Source organism: Copadichromis virginalis, linkage group LG5 (assembly GCF_057382275.1).
Source record: "Copadichromis virginalis isolate Kocher_CV1m ecotype Utaka linkage group LG5, C_Virginalis_male_GT1.1, whole genome shotgun sequence".
NCBI lineage: Eukaryota > Metazoa > Chordata > Actinopteri > Cichliformes > Cichlidae > Copadichromis > Copadichromis virginalis.
The window spans coordinates 7,720,051-7,736,302 of record NC_140622.1 but is presented as its reverse complement, the minus strand read 5'-3'; the positions used below and the strand labels follow the sequence as shown (position 1 = coordinate 7,736,302).

The 16,252-nt window shown below is 42.1% G+C and overlaps 1 protein-coding gene across 5 annotated transcripts in view; it reads right to left on the bottom strand.

Annotated features, from left to right (window-relative positions):
• Positions 1-509: 509 nt before the first annotated feature.
• klhdc8a (kelch domain containing 8A) overlaps positions 510-16,252 on the bottom strand; it is a 75,739-nt gene continuing 59,996 nt past the window's right edge. For all 5 annotated transcript variants that reach the window (XM_085455692.1, XM_085455693.1, XM_085455694.1 and 2 more), the window contains 3 exons: positions 5,747-5,848; positions 4,993-5,141; positions 510-1,724 (listed from right to left, as the gene is read on the bottom strand). In XM_085455692.1, coding sequence (XP_085311818.1) covers positions 1,671-1,724; positions 4,993-5,141; positions 5,747-5,848 — 305 coding nt within the window. In that variant the 3' untranslated portion in view covers positions 510-1,670. The remainder of the gene's footprint in view (positions 1,725-4,992; positions 5,142-5,746; positions 5,849-16,252) is intronic.

Genomic DNA, 16,252 nt, shown 5'->3' with positions numbered 1-16,252 from the left:
TTGTTAGTCCAGTGGTGCAAAAAACTTGACCTGAGTCTTATTAAATATAGTAAACAATATAATATATAACTGTATTTCATTATTTTAGTTACATAATCACAATTACCTATTTTATTACTTTTCACACAAACACATGGAAATATTCAAAGAGGCTCAACAGTAATTGGAATCATCATACAATAATAATAATAATAATAATAATTAAAAAAAAACGCATCTCCACCAAAACACAATGAATTTCAAGGCATTTCAATGGGGGTTAAGGATATCTGCACTGTGGCTGTGCAGCAAACATATGCACGTCCACGTTATCAACAGTGTTTCTGGTCATTTTAACTGAACAAAAGTGAAATAGATTTCTTAACAGCAATTAAATATTTTTTTAAATGTCAAGAGGCTATTAATGTGTCTCTATGAACAAATGGACCTCGACCGCCTGTGATGCAGCTGTAATGTGTTGTGTAGGCTCAGAATGATGTGTCACCACTGCCATCTTGTGGGGAAAAAGGTGTAATACAAACTTTTATTTCACTGAATATAACAATATGACATGTTTACACTATAGTGTGGCATGATCGGGTGTAGGAACGATGACTGATCATGATCACGGTGCAGACTGAGATAACATTTTGCAAAGGCTGAACTGTCATCACAATTAATATAAAAACTCCACAGATTAATCATCTGTCACAGAACATAAACCAAAGAGATGATTTTGTTGTTAGCTACAAGAACAGACAAACAAAAGTCAACCTAGAACATAACCTGAGTGAGACGACTACAATATTACTGCACTACACAACATTATAAAACGCAGAGAAAGTGTATTGCTGCAGGAATAAAATGTCTACAATCATCCTGTAAGTCCCACAGGATTCCTTCCTTTGCTTATAACAGCAATTCAGTAACTAGTTTAACCACAAAAAACACGGTTATTTAACACAAGTCTCATTTCATGGATGCAAAGTGTTACATTTGGCCACAAATGTGCACTATTACAGCACGGAGGAGTTTTATTACAGCATTCTGAGTGTAATTACTACAACACATTACACTAGAAATAATTGAAGGCAAAGCTCCCACTCAGTGTTGACTGATTCAGTGCAAATGTTGTTACTGAATATTTTATTAACCAAACGCTCAACTGTTTCTAGATCATATTAAATTAGAGATAAGGATTGCAGTTGTGTCATTTAGCTAAATTGAAATCTACCCTTGCTCAATAGTCGGCAAGCTACACGTAAATCAAATGAATGCAGATATGAAACCGCTATATATGCAATATAAATACATCTTCCACGTATCTTCTGTCCACAGGAATAGACACGATAGCTACAAAATAGTTCCTTCCTCAAGTATGCACTACAGTGTACAATGTAGAAGTGTTGCATACATAAAGGTATCAAGGATCAGCTCGGTAAAAAGAAAGAGCCAGCTCCTCCATTGTGCATCTGTGTGCTGACATGTGGGGCTCAGTGCCAGTTACGCCCAGCAGGGGGCAGTCTTATCCGATACATTACATCAGGCAGTCAGACTTGCACTCATTTCTCAGTGTTTGTGATGGTTCTTAAATATTGCACTACAGTCACAACGGGTGTTCGGGAAGGAGGAAGTGGAATCACGGCTCATCTGCGATCATCTGCGATCATCTGGGCGTCAGTCGCTACAGGCTACAGATACTCTTCTTCTTTAATGTAGAGGATCTCGTGTGCCGAGCTGGGAACCTGAAAGAAAAGACTGGCCATCAAAGGCTGAAGAGATGTCTCCATAGAAACTAAATCCAGATATATGAAATAAATTAAAATACACATTTGGTCCCTGACTTCAATGTTATAATTTACTTTTCTTCCCATTCTTAGTAAATATGTACAGCATTTTAATGTAATATGATCTTTTTGGATGTGTCACAATTTCTAAAATGTCCAATATTGTCTGTCACGTGGATGAACCATTTGCACTTTCAGGTAATTGGTAGCTAAACAGAAACAATGTTTAGCTAAGGCTCAGCTTGCACTTACAAAACTGGGAAAGAGACATTTTATACACAAAACCTCTCCAACAGTTTTACACAGTGCTCCATTTTTCTATGTACAGGCTGACTTTCTTAAGCCACTCGAATCTGTCATCAATGACTGACAGCGTCTGGAAATGTGTGAATGAATTAATCTCTAGACTGGTCCAAAATTTCAACACAGCAATAAAACCCTCAGTTTTTAGTGCTAGTAGCTAAAAACAAAACACTAAAAATGAAGAAAATAAACAAAAACTAGCTAAGATATGTGCTGCTGTTTTAGTGAGTTGCGTCAGCCAGTCTAAGGAGTATTTATTGCTTATTTCTGTGACTGTGTATGAAGCACTTGTGCTGTTGTGTTGTTTCATTGTCAATCTCTTCATCTATTAACTGAATTGGAAGCATACATTTAAATCTAAACCTTCAGTACGTAGAGGAGGACAGGACTTTACATTGCCCCTTGGGGATAAATAAAGTCTTTTTGACTTTGACTGAAGCTCCTCATCAGATTTGGTGATACACGGACTGTTGAAACAGTTGAAAGCATATATGATGCTGGCTTGAACTTTGTGTATGTGCTGCTACTGAAGCGTCGCTCGTTCTTGCCAGCAGATGGTGCAGCTTGGACTGCAGGTATGAAAGTGCTGATGATGTGGCTCTGCTGTTGTCGGCCTGCCTTCACTGACATAATGTGCCCCTTTTCCATTTAGTGATGCTATGTTTATTAAATGTACTCTTTCCAGATCCTATCTCCTCCATCCAGGATTTAATCAAATGGTCAAAACTGATCAATGTCTGTACCTACCATGCCATTCTGAGTCCAACCTTTTCCAAGCGTAACCTGGAAACTGGGCATAAAAATAGATACGACTGTGTTGACTATAAATTTGTTATTGACTGCTACCTGACCCTCCTCCTCCCTCACCTGAAATAAACTTACTACCTTCAGCGGACATGTCCGCTCCTCCTAGCCTGCTGGTAGCGCGGTCCACTTCAGTGTTGACAGGCTATCACTCGTGAATTGGAGCTGCTTTTACAGAGCAGGTTACTGCTCAGGACCACAGACCGGTGACAAAGCAAGAGATGGACTTATTTTAAAGGTAAATAGAAGTAATACTGTGGCCTTTTTCCAGATCGGACTCAGCCTTCCGATGGGGCTGGCGGGAGCGTGACTGCACATGCAAGTCAGTCATTTTGCGTCGATCAGTGAGTGTATTACTTTATTTAACAGTTCTATGTGTCTCGCTGTCTTTTATACTTGAATACATCAAGAGTACGATTTAAAAAACTGGTTATTAAAAAAAACTGTTGGTGTTTTTTGTTCTGCTAAAACATCTTTTAGGTCTTTCTCTACGCAGGAAAAACACTGCACTGCTGTTTAATTGGAAATAATTGGAAAAATGCTGAATACTGAATCTCACAATCTGCTCCACTGACAAATGGTTCCCATTAATGTGCAGTGTACATTTGCTTATTATCAGCTAATACTATTTTCTTACTCATATTAACAGAGGTTGAATGATTTGGAGTCTACATATATTCTCAGACAGATTATTTAAAAGTCAAATAAATACTAGTGGAGTACGTGATGTAATATAACACCGCTAAATTAAAACTACATTTAAATGCATGCTGCGGTTAATAGATTTGTGGTGTTTGAAAACGAAACCTTTTCCTTGTTAAATACAGAGTTAGGCCCCGGTCACACAGGCCTAGAGGTGGGTCAACCTTTTCACTACCGAGGATCCCAACCCCAAATGTGGATGACAAATCCTCCAATACCTCTGAGATGGTGACATCGGAGAAGAGGGGGAGGGAGGATGGAGCAGTGAAACAAAAATAAATGGACGTTAATTAATAGATGCATCATTCGAAGTAGAGTGTTTGGAGGGCAGCCCAGCTCCTGAAATTCAGATAAATGATCTGCAGTGAAAAATGTTGGTTTTGCTTTGTTACTTTTACACTGAAGTTCTACATGCTCTGTTTCCGTCGTGTGTCAAACATCTTCAAGTTCCAATACAGCTTGAAGAGTAAAAGGTGAGTCCGGTCTGCATCTTTCATGCAAACTACAAGTTAACACTGCAGTCTTATAACAACCAAAGCAATCAGATGAGGGATTTTATTTGGCTGGTCTCTAGGCCTCTAAGGCAGTGAGCTCGTTCACTATGAACCTGATATTAAATAGTATAATTCTGCTTTCACTATTTAAGCAGTGGAGTTCCTGCCAGGGGAGCTTTTGCTGCTGTTTGAATTCAGAACCTGACACACAACAGAGATCTGCTTGTTTTTCTGTTCACATTACTTCAAAAAAGGCTTTTTATAAAGTGCGCTCGAAGGGAAACTCCAGAGCTTTTACACATCAAAGTCTGTTTACAGGTAACAAGGAGTACTACTGCATGTGTGGAAAAACTTTGTAAAAAGTCATTTGAGGTCCCAGAGGGAGCTGCGTGAAGTCTGACAAATGTCCTCAGGTGATGCCACTGGAGCAGGAAAAGCAAAAAAAATATGGCTGCATTGTGGGTAATGTAGTCACCAAGTTTTGACAAGAAGAAGAATGCATGGAAATGCAAATAAAGATCTTTTTAACTGGATAGGGAATCTGCTAATAATACCAGTGTGAGCGGGGATGTTATTTTCAGCCCACTTACAGCTATTTTGTGTAAAGCAGGCTCAGATCAGCAGAGGCTCTATCTCAATGGGACAGATGTGCAGTGAGCAGGTAGTCAGACTGTTAAGGTCCTTTTCAGAACGTATTACTCACTAGTCCTTCACCACAGAGTGCCGCTCGGCATGAAATCACAGCTGCTTGCTGAGGTTTAGAAACAAATAAACAGGTGAACTGTGGGTTGCTTATGAGAGACAGCATCTGTCACTATGGATACAGCTGTCCTGATTGTTCAGCGGTGAGGTAATGCAACTATTCTCTGGTTTACTCTACAGACTATACATAACCCTTCCACTTATACTAAGTCCATGTGTACCTGGTTGACTCCTCCCACTACCAGGAGGCGGTCTCTGATGACGATAAAAGAAGCGGAACATCTGGGGAAGTTCATTGGAGCCAACCTTTCCCACTTCTTCTTCTGAGCATGAAAGGCCTCCACAGTGTCTAGTGCTGAAGGCTCATGACCTAAAGAATGGAGAAGAACAGCTCAGCTAATAATCTCTATGCTTTATTCTAGTCCTCTATACATCCAGTTTACAAAGCTAAGACTAAAATGTATTTAGTCTGCAACCCACGTCCATCCCAACATGTCCTTTCATTCTGTTTCTGACTGAATGTCTTATCTGTGTCACTGATGGCTGCTCTGTACTGTGTTGGGATCTTCTTACTGCTGTCCTGGTATTTGGCTTTTCATGTATGCATGTGGAAGGGCATGGAGGTCCCACAAGAGAGCCATGCCAGTATAAATTACAGTATACTTTACTGCAAATGGAGATAATAATCTTCTCTTGATTGTTACAGTAAAATGTATCAAATGTTTGAACTTGCTTGTGAGGCCTTGTTATACTTGCTGGTGTGCAGGAGATTTCTCAGGGGGAAGCTCATGTTTACAGAGAAGTTTCAGGATTTTGCTTAGTTAACAAAACTGCCACTGATAATTTATTCAGACTATCTAAAGCCCAGCAAAGTGTTCAGGCAGTAAAAAGTGATTACAAATCATCAAGTCCTTGTGTGTAGGTTTTTCAATCAAGCTGATCAGCAGAAATTAGTTTGCAGTTCATCTCTCTTACCAAGTCCTCCTGCGACCACCATCCGTCCACGCAGGAAGGCAGCAGCAAAGTCAGCTCTCTTTGTTTTCATCGCCACTGTCTCCTCTGACTTCAGCCAGGTGCCTGAAAAAAGGGAAAGGATAACAAGCGACAGCTGGGGTGAGCATGTTTGTGTGTGTGCACAAGCTCATAAAGTAGATGAGGTGAAGTCTGGTGGCACCGTAGTCCACCTTCAGCGAGATAGGATGCTGCTGAGTTTTCAGAGGATGACCTACCCAAACAGGTCACCCACAAGGCAGCTGCAGCCAGGACAAGGATCGCACACACACAGGCAACAAGGACAGAAAAAGGTTATAACGAATTCAAAGTACAGGAAGGGAGAAAAGGAGGGTCAAAATAATGTTGGGAGGGAGTCTAGTTGAATGTGTGTTAGGACACTGAAAAAGTCAACAAGAAAAAACATTTATCATTTGGGCTGACGCTGCCGGAAACATTGTCATAGCCGTCATATCATCATATTTCACTGCAGAGCTGGTAAGGTATGTTGCCAAGCTTTCAAGTTGCTGGGAGACTTTGTTCTGTTTCAGTCCTCAGTGCATCTAGGAGGCCTTATCGGGCTGTAGCTCAGGAGGTTGGTGGAGCAGGTCATCTGCTGATTGGAACATTGGTGGGTACATCCCTAGCTCCCTGCCTGTATGCCAAATATCCTTGGGCAAGAAACTAACCCCAAGTTGCTCTCCAATGCTTCCATCGGAGTATGAATGTTAGTCGGAAGGCACTGAAAACAGTGATATGGCATGCAGTGAGTAGAAAAGCGCTATATAAGAATCAGTCCATTTACCATCTACACATATATTTATAATTGTGGTTGGTATGATCTGAATGTATACTAACCATTCAGACCATTTAACCAGATCCTTTTTAAATTTAACACCTATTACTTGTGTAACAAAATTACATGTAATCAAATGACTTAAAGTCAGCATTTTGGACACATTTGTTTGATTGTGTCAATAACACCACTGCATTCAAAACTGAAGCCTCACTGCTGGGAATTGAACGCAGGTGCAGGGTTAATTGAGCGCTAATTCTTATCCACCATCAAACAGCTATTGGCAGCTTTAATCCTAAAATATTGGTAACAACATTAAAATCATCAGACAGGTGGGAAAGACTTTATAATTTAATCTCCTTAATCACCAAAACTTAAGACGGACAGTGTTTTCTTCAGTGCTGTCTGATGTGGTTGTCACGGGGAAGTGACATCTGCGGCACTCACGATGATAAAATGTGTAGTTGATAGTAACAGGAAATGGAAATTCAGCCCTGAAAACAATGTTTCTCTTTCCCCAACAGATTCTGCAAAAACTTCTCATTTTACTTTCAGGCTTTGTTGCTGCCAAGCTTTGTTTATCTGAAGAAAACCCAGACAGGAGAAAATCGTGACAGAGGAAGACAGATAACTTCATTAGGGAGTGAAGGAAAGCGAGGGAGAATTAAAAAGATAGAGACAGAACAGGAGAGAAAAGGAATGTCTTACACTTTATCTTTGTCTATCTCACCTTTCTTCTCTCTCTGCTTTTTCTTTGCACTTGTTTTTCCCCCCATTCTCCTTCTTTACCTTCTCTTCCGCATTGCCTTGTTCCTACCATTTTTCTTTCTCCTTTCTCTCTCTCTCCCTTTCTTCCTACTCAATCTTTTTAAGAGGTAGAGACAAGGTCGAGAGCGACAAACAGAGGTAGAGAATGAAAACGAGATAAGAAGCCAGATGGTGAGTCTTGCTGTGTGTTGCAGCAGTGTGTAATGAAGAGCCGTGCTTCTCTTTCCAGCCTGGTTAAGTTAAACTAAAGGGAACAGAGCAGAGATCACAGCTGGCCGTCCACTCTGTTCTGTTTTCTCCATAGCAAAAAAATCCTGTCTTGGTGTTGAACATCATCTGTGCAATTCAAAAAAACCCAGAAGTTATTTATAGTTAGGAATCAGGTTAGACCACCAAAACATGGTTGTAATGTTGAATAATGTGATGCATAATAAGCAGATAAGCTTTAGCTTCTTTATGTCGCTTATTATCAAATTGCTTTGATAATCACACACAATCACAGCTTTAAGGCTGTATGTGAGTCATTTCATAACACTAATGTCCAACAGACTTGGATCAGATGTTAATGGAGCTTTAGTGTTCCAGCTCTACAGTACAAAGTCAGTGCAAATTTCAATAGTCTGACTGAGCTTTCTTGCTGAAACCATTGATACTCAGGTACTCATCACGACTAAAAACAGCTACTGGATTAAATACTTATTTGCAACAGTATTGATATCAAGAGTGGCGCCTCTGCCTCCTCCAGCTGACATACAAACACATAAACAGTAGCCAGCAATTACTGACAGTCACAATAGCAATCTATTATTATTAAAGTAGTACGATTAATAGACGGTGTTCATTAAACAGGATAATACAGTTATATGTGTCTACAGTGTGACTGAGGCAGGAAAAACTCTCCCAGCCACTAACGACAGCCTTACCAACTCTATTTGATCAGCAATGAGACATGACGAGCGCGGGACAACCTCTGACAACCTCACAATATTGTTTTCAATTTGTTGTTATTTTATTTTATTCTTTTGGGCTGTACTTATGTTACTGTATTTTTTGGCACTATGTCAGACAACTTAAGTACAGTCCTGTGACTGACATTGTTGTTATTGGTGGTTTGGCTGTATTCAGGAGGTCGAGCAGGTCATCCAGTGATTGGAAAGTTGGTGGTTTGATTCCTGGCTGCTCTGTGGCAGCATGCCAGAGAATCCTCAGCCAAGAAACTAACCCAAAGTTGCTCTTCGATCATTGAAGTGTGAACGTTAGATCGACAACACTTAGGCATAAAAAAAAGTGCTTGTATGAATGGGTGAACGAGGCATGGTGTAAAAAGTGCTTTGAGTCCTCCACGAAAGTAGAAAAATGCCATATAACATCCAGACTAGTACTATTTTTATCTTTGTATTAAGAAAAAACATTCTTCCCCCGTGGTGTCAAAATGGCATCAAGTAGTTTAAGTGTTGGTACTGGGTTTGATATTCTAGTATTGTACCAACCCTACCAGTGCAAAGACATCTCAAGCAGATTATTTCCTGCTGTTTGCTGCATGTGAGAAAGGACAGTTGTGGAAAATATCCTGACCTGATTCACCAGAAATTGTCCAAAGCAATATCTAAAAACTGCTTGATTTTTGCATTGTGAAAGATTCTGGATGTATGCTCTGAATCATCGACATTTAAGCTGCAGCAACAGAGTCTTTTGATTAAACTAAACCTTAAGAAGATTAGTTATTTTGGGAATTGATGGTAATTTAGTCCAGTAATACTGGGTCATTTTTGTAGGATGTATTTTGAAATATTATATAACAAAAGTGCTGTATGACAGCAAAACAATCTCATGTAGTGATATGTAAATCGTCTTTACAAAACGAGCCACTTCAGAGCACAGTGCATTTCCTGTGTCTGCTTTTTATTTTTAGCGGTTGAATAAAAATATCTCTCGTCACTGCACTACATCGTCTGTTAAAGACTTCATTACAAAAGGGCAGTTCTATAACCTCGTCTTTGATGTTTTCTTCTATATTTGTATTCATAAAAACAGGCATCAATCTAGAAAGAATTCAGACAGTAATAGCTGATTTTCAAAGAGTGCTTACAGTGTTGCAGGCTGGGTTTTTGTCTTTAAATTACAGCTGTGTCAACACATCCTTCTACAGACTTGTGGTTCAATCCTTTGAGACTGAGCTGCAACTGCAGGCCTCGTTCCTATTTGCTTTGGAGGGATTACACAAGTCTTCACGCCAAGATTTTCTTTGTAGGATGCGGGGAAAACACCAGCATGCATTATTCTCCTCTGGTGGGAGACTGCAGAGGAGAATAAAGAGGCGAGAACGAGAGAGAAAACACAGAGAGAGGATTTCAGATAGAGAGAGAGCGAGACAATGGAATGAAGGAGATGAAGCGATTCTCTGAAGACTGGGCTTTGTAGTCTGTGTGGTGGTAATTTCGTCTGTGGCTCTCCTCTGTAATTGTCCCTCATGATTAAAGCTAGAAAGGGATGGTGATTGGTTCTCGCTCTTTGATAGCTTGGGTATGTCACGTTTGAAATCTTACAGACTGCTGACCGCACAGATGATCCTTTTGGACAGAATGTATCTCACTATGATGTTCTGTCATTTCTAATAATTACAAGCTGGTCTAAGAAGCCAGTCCACATTTGCTCTATTCTCATTTCTGCTTCATTCCATCTGCTTTGTTATGTTTTAGTCCCTTCTGTTTTTTTAAATTATCTCAAGCGGGACATAAATCACAGTCACAACATGGGAGTTCGTTTGTTATAAGTAGGTCTCGGGGGGGACTGCATCATTTGTGGTTATTGTTCATGTTGCCTGAGCTGTACGAGCTTTAGCAGAACAAAGGAAAGTGCTGCTTTATTAGATGCAGTAAAAGCAGCAGAATTCATTATTCCAGCTGAAGGTTTGTAACAGAAAAGCAACTGAATTTGAAATTTTCAATCACACTGAAACACCAGCTGAGGTTTATCTGTAGCTCACAGCTTTTGTGCTTACTGAAGATTTAAACTTTTACCATTGGTGAAGACTCAAGCACAAATCTCGACTTATTATTTGGTTAATTTAGGAAGAATCAAGAGGTTTATTGTCATGTATGCCGCACAGCAGTGGTGCTTAGCAATGACATTTTTACTTTATGAGTTCCCCACACACAAATAAATGAAAATAAATAACTAAACTAAACAAAAAATAAAATAAAATTCAATACAAAATACTATACACACAAGGCTAGAGTGTAGTCAGAATATAAATTGCAATTAGTATGCAAACTACTTTAATTCAAAGACATCCAGAATGTTTTAGCGTTGTTATATAAACTGTATTATTTAATAACATTTTATAAGTGACAGTAGGAATCAAACAAACATAGAAAAAGGTGTAGGCCACACCTACTACTACTAGAAATATTAATCTCAGTTTTTTTATGCCCTCTTTTCTGTCTCCTTCCACCGTCTCTCCTCACCGTTCTAACTGACCCATGGCAGATGGCTGAGCCTCCCTGACCTTGGTTCAGTTCCTTTTAAATGAGAGTTCTTCCTCCCCACCATTGCCAAGTGAACAGGCACCTTACAAAGTTGTTGTCTACTGATGTGATATAAATAAAGCTGAAGCTGAAAAGCTGATTGGATGGTTCATATGCAGGCTGAGAAGCCCACAGATGTTGTTTTTCCACCCAAAGTAACTTTTTCCCTTCAGGTTCTCGTATGTCTGCATTTCTACTGCAGTGAAGATCCGTAAAGATTAGACAAATTAGTCAACTGACGTAGTGACAACTGTGTTTACAAGCAGGATTATAAAAACATAACAATCACATTAAATCTCAGCTGTCTGCATCTCTTTTTCTGTTCTCCAATTTCATCACTTTTTTTTTGTTAACATCACTCTCTCTCTCTCTGTTCACTTTCTAGCTTGCTTAACCACCGCCACTCATCTCTCTCTTTTATTTTCACTCACTCTCTTTCTCTAAAGCTAAATCTCTCGGGATTTGACCAAAGTCATATTAAGCAAAAAAACAAGAAAGATGACTCGAGTCATCCAGCACAACAACACTACTGATTTACCACCGGGCAACAAACTGTTTTGAAAGCTCAGTCGCTGCTAACCAGCTAGTTCTACATCGTCCAAAGTAGGGAGACATGAGATTCAGGTTGGTACTGTTAATGTTCCTTGTGTTGGACTGAAGTCATTCTTTTCCTTTGGAGAGCCACTGTTAATAGGGGACCAATGCTGGAGCTCAGTGGGAATGCACAGCAGGAGAAGCACTACCACAACCTGCTGCAGTTCTAGATTGTAACGTTGGGGTCCATCTATAGTATAAAGAACGTACTGGAGAGGCATCTGCTCATCATTCTGTTACATACTGTAAAAATGTTTTGCTTATTAATAGGTTTTAAAAAACATGTTAGCCTCACTGGGTTGCACAGTGGTTAAGACTGTTGCCTCACAGCAAGAGAGCCCTAAAGGCAAAATGGGGTCCAGGTTCGTATTAGCAGCTGATGACAGGAGGGTGACTGGAATTCTTTGGGAAATTGTCTTGTTTCTGGTATCTGGATATTTTTAGTTGCATCTTGGAATGGATGTTTAACCAATCATCCTCAAGAGTTAGTCTCAGAGTTTGTCACCTTTAGTTTAGCGTATCTTTGCACAAATCATTTATTTGAACAATTCTGTTTCACAGAGCTGCTGTTAAACGATCTCCGATAGCTCGCCATCATCAGCTGCACCTCACCTCAGCACATCTCTGCTGAAGTTCAAACACCAGCAGCTCTGCAGCCAAGTATCACCTCACAAGCAGGGATTGTAAGAATGCTACATAAACTTAAGTTAGAGGATATTTTTCAAGTTGAATTCCATGAGAAATTGCTCCAGTAGCTCCAGGACCCTTGCAAAATATTTAAACAGCTTTTTGTCCAGTTTCTAAGACATGAGCCTGGGCCTTTACCCTTAACAACACTGTTAAAGTGAGATGAACGGAATTTTCTTTGTGTGGTGCACAACACTGAAATCAACTACTTTGGAAACTAAACAAAAAAACATGAAAAAACCTAAACTTCGAAAAAATAAACTGTCCATATCAGGAGTTACCACTTGAAGAAAGTGGGAAAAATATTTCCTGAGTAATTTGGGTGCAACATTACTCAGGCAGCATGGTTGCCTCACAGCAAGAGGGTCCTGAGTTCAACTCCACCATCAGGACGGGGTCTTTTTGTGTGGAGTTTGCATGTTCTCCCCATATTTGCATGGATTCTCTCCAGGTGCTCCGGCTTCCTCGCACAGTCCAAAGACATGCAGTTAGTGGGGATAGGTTAATTGGAAACTCTAAATTGCCCATAGGTGTGAATGTATATATAGATGGCGCCGGTGAGGTCGGCTGCCGTCACGACTGCTCCGACCACTTTTTCTTTGTCTTTGTTTTTTAAGTTAGTTTTCAGCGTTTCTAAATCGGCAAAATCATCACCATTGGGTACATTAGGTATGACAGTGACACTCTTGTTTCTATTGGTATACAATGTACTCACAATTCGAAGTTTTTAACTCCGGATCCGAGCTGGCCGAGTGAGATCTCGAGGGAGAACAAAGGGAAGCGGCGGCGGCCTAGAGGGAAGCGAGCTGGCGTCAGGAACAGGCTGAGAGCTCGTGCACACCGCACACCTCTGCCTAGCATCCTGCTCGCCAACGTCCAGTCACTGGAGAACAAGCTTGACGACCTCAGGGCCAGGATAAAGTTCCAGAGAGACATTCGGGACTGCAATCTCCTCTGCTTCACCGAGACATGGCTGAACCCAGCGGTGCCGGACCACACCATCCAGCCGGCCGAGTTCTTCTCGGTTCACCGCATGGACAGGACACGGGACTCGGGGAAGTCAAGGGGAGGCGGTGTGTGTTTAATGGTGAACAACAACTGGTGCAACAGTGCGAACGTTGTTCCTCTCACACGCTCCTGCACACCAAATCTGGAACTACTGTCCATCATGTGTCGTCCTTTTTATCTACCTCGGGAATTTACATCGGTCATTGTAAGTGCCGTTTATATTCCACCACAAGCGGACACGGTCACCGCCTTATGCGAGCTGCATGAGGCACTCACACAGCACCAGACACAACACCGGGACGCTGCGCTTATTGTGACGGGGGACTTTAATAGCGCCAACCTCAAACGCGCAGCGCCGAACTTTTATCAACACATCACCTGCCCCACCAGGGGTGAAAGGACACTGGACCACTGCTACACTACGGTCAAGGACGGCTACAAGGCACAATCCCGCCCCCCGTTTGGCAAATCTGATCACGCCGCCATCTTCCTCATGCCAAAATACAAACAAAGGCTGAAACAGGAAGTTCCGGTTCAGAGGAAGGTCGCGCGCTGGACGGATCAATCGGTGGCCGCGTTACAGGACGCACTCGATGACGCAGACTGGGGCATGTTCAGAAACAGCTCCGACGATGACGTCAACGTGTTTACGGAAGCGGTTGTGGGATTCATCGGGAAACTAGCGGATGATACCGTGGAGACAAAGACTATCACAACGTTTCCCAACCAGAAGCCGTGGGTGGATAAAACCATCCGCGACGCTCTGAGATCCCGCACCGCTGCCTACAACACGGGACTCATGACGGGGGACATGGACCCGTACAAAGCCGCGTCATATAACGTGCGGAGGGCGGTGAAAGAGGCGAAGCAGCGCTACGGGAGGAAACTAGAGTCACAACTCCAACAGAGTGACTCTAGGAGCCTGTGGCGGGGACTAAGGACAATAACGGACTATAAAGCACCAACAACCGGTATGACGAACGCGGCCGTGACTCTGGCAGACGAGCTGAACACTTTCTATGCTCGCTTCGAGGCTGCAGCTAAGGTCTCCAACAATGCTAGTGTTAGCGACGCTAACGGCTGCAGACAGGAAGATACTGCCAGCACCGGAAACGTGCTCGTCATCTCCGAGCATGAAGTAAGGAGAGCCTTCAAGAGAGTGAACACCAGGAAAGCAGCAGGACCAGACGGCATCCCAGGTCGTATCCTAAGAGACTGCGCATACCAGCTAGCTCCTGTGTTCACTGAGATATTCAACATCTCTTTATCTCAGTCGGTGATCCCCACATGCTTCAAAGAGTCCATCATTGTTCCTGTCCCGAAGAAACCCCACCCTGCTTCTCTCAATGACTATCGCCCTGTAGCCCTCACCTCAGTAGTGATGAAGTGCTTTGAACGCCTGGTCAGAGACTTCATCATTTCTTCACTACCAGACACACTGGACCCACTACAGTTCGCTTACTGTCCAAATCGTTCCACAGACGATGCCATCTCTCATCTCCTCCACACATCACTCACTCACTTGGACACTAGAAGGGGGAATTATGTTAAAATGCTCTTCATAGACTACAGCTCTGCATTTAACACCATAATTCCCTCCACACTCACCACCAAGCTGGAGCATCTGGGACTCAGCTCATCTATGTGTCAGTGGATCTCCAACTTCCTAACTGGCAGACCACAGGCAGTAAGGATGGGCGGACATGTCTCAGCCTCCACCACTCTCAGCACTGGAGCCCCCCAGGGGTGTGTTCTGAGCCCCCTGCTGTACTCTTTGTACACATATGACTGCGTGGCCACTACCAGCTCCACCACCATCATCAAGTTTGCTGACGACACCGTCGTGGTGGGCCTGATCTCTGATAACAACGAGACGGCCTACCTGAAGGAGATTACGAATCTGGAGAACTGGTGCCAGAGGAACAACCTCCTTCTAAACGTCAGTAAGACAAAGGAGCTGATAGTGGACTTCAGCACTAAGCAGGAGAGGAACTACCAGACCCCCGTCATCAACGAGTGCCCAGTGGAGAGAGTGGACAGCTTCAAATACCTCGGAGTTCACATCACGCAGGACCTGTCATGGTCCTGTCACATCAACACCGTGGTGAAAAAGGCCCGACAGCGTCTCTACCACCTCAGACGCTTGAGAGACTTCCAACTGCCCTCCAAGGTGCTCAGGAACTTTTACTTGTGCACCATAGAGAGCATCCTGGCGGGAAACATCTTAACCTGGTTCGGGAACAGCACCATGCAGGACAGACGAGCTCTACAGAGGGTTGTGCGGTCAGCTGAGCGCACCATCCGCTCCGAGCTCCCTGACCTGCACTCAATCTACAGCAGGCGGTGCTGGACCAAGGCCAGGAAGATGGTGAAGGACCTCAGCCATCCCAACAACAGACTGTTTTCTCTGCTGAGGTCAGGAAAGCGATTCCGCTCCCTGAAGACCAACACAGAGAGACTGAGGAGGAGCTTCTTCCCGCAGGCGATACGGTCTCTCAATCACACCACCACACAGTACTGACCCACACATACGGTTCTTACACACACACTGGACTTTCTGGACTTTGGTTTTGCACAACACTGGTCACTATATTCTTCATTTCCGGTTAATACTTGTACAGCTGCTGTTATTGTGTATATATTTATTTATATTTAGATTTCTTCATACATTCTTATATAGTTCTATATTGTGTATTTTGTTGTACAGTTATTTTATTTTCAACTTTAATTTATATATTTTATCTTATTCTTCCCAGTTAAATTTACCCTTCATTCTAATTTGTGTTGTACAGTTATTTCATTTTTAACCTTAATTTATATTTTATTCCTTCCTAGTTAAATTTACCCTTTTTAATTTTTCATATTTATTTCCTATCTTATTCATAGCCTTTTCCTTTTTTGTTCTCTTTAGGTCACGAGCAGTTGTCCAAGCATTTCACTACATATCGTACTGTGTATGACTGTGTACGTGACAAATAAAATTTGAATTTGAATTTGAATTTGAATTTGAATGTGAGTGCGAATGGTCGTCTATGTGTCAGACTGGTGACCTGTCCAGGGTGTACCCTCCCTCTCGCCCCAAGACAGCTGGGATAGGCTCCAGCCATCCCC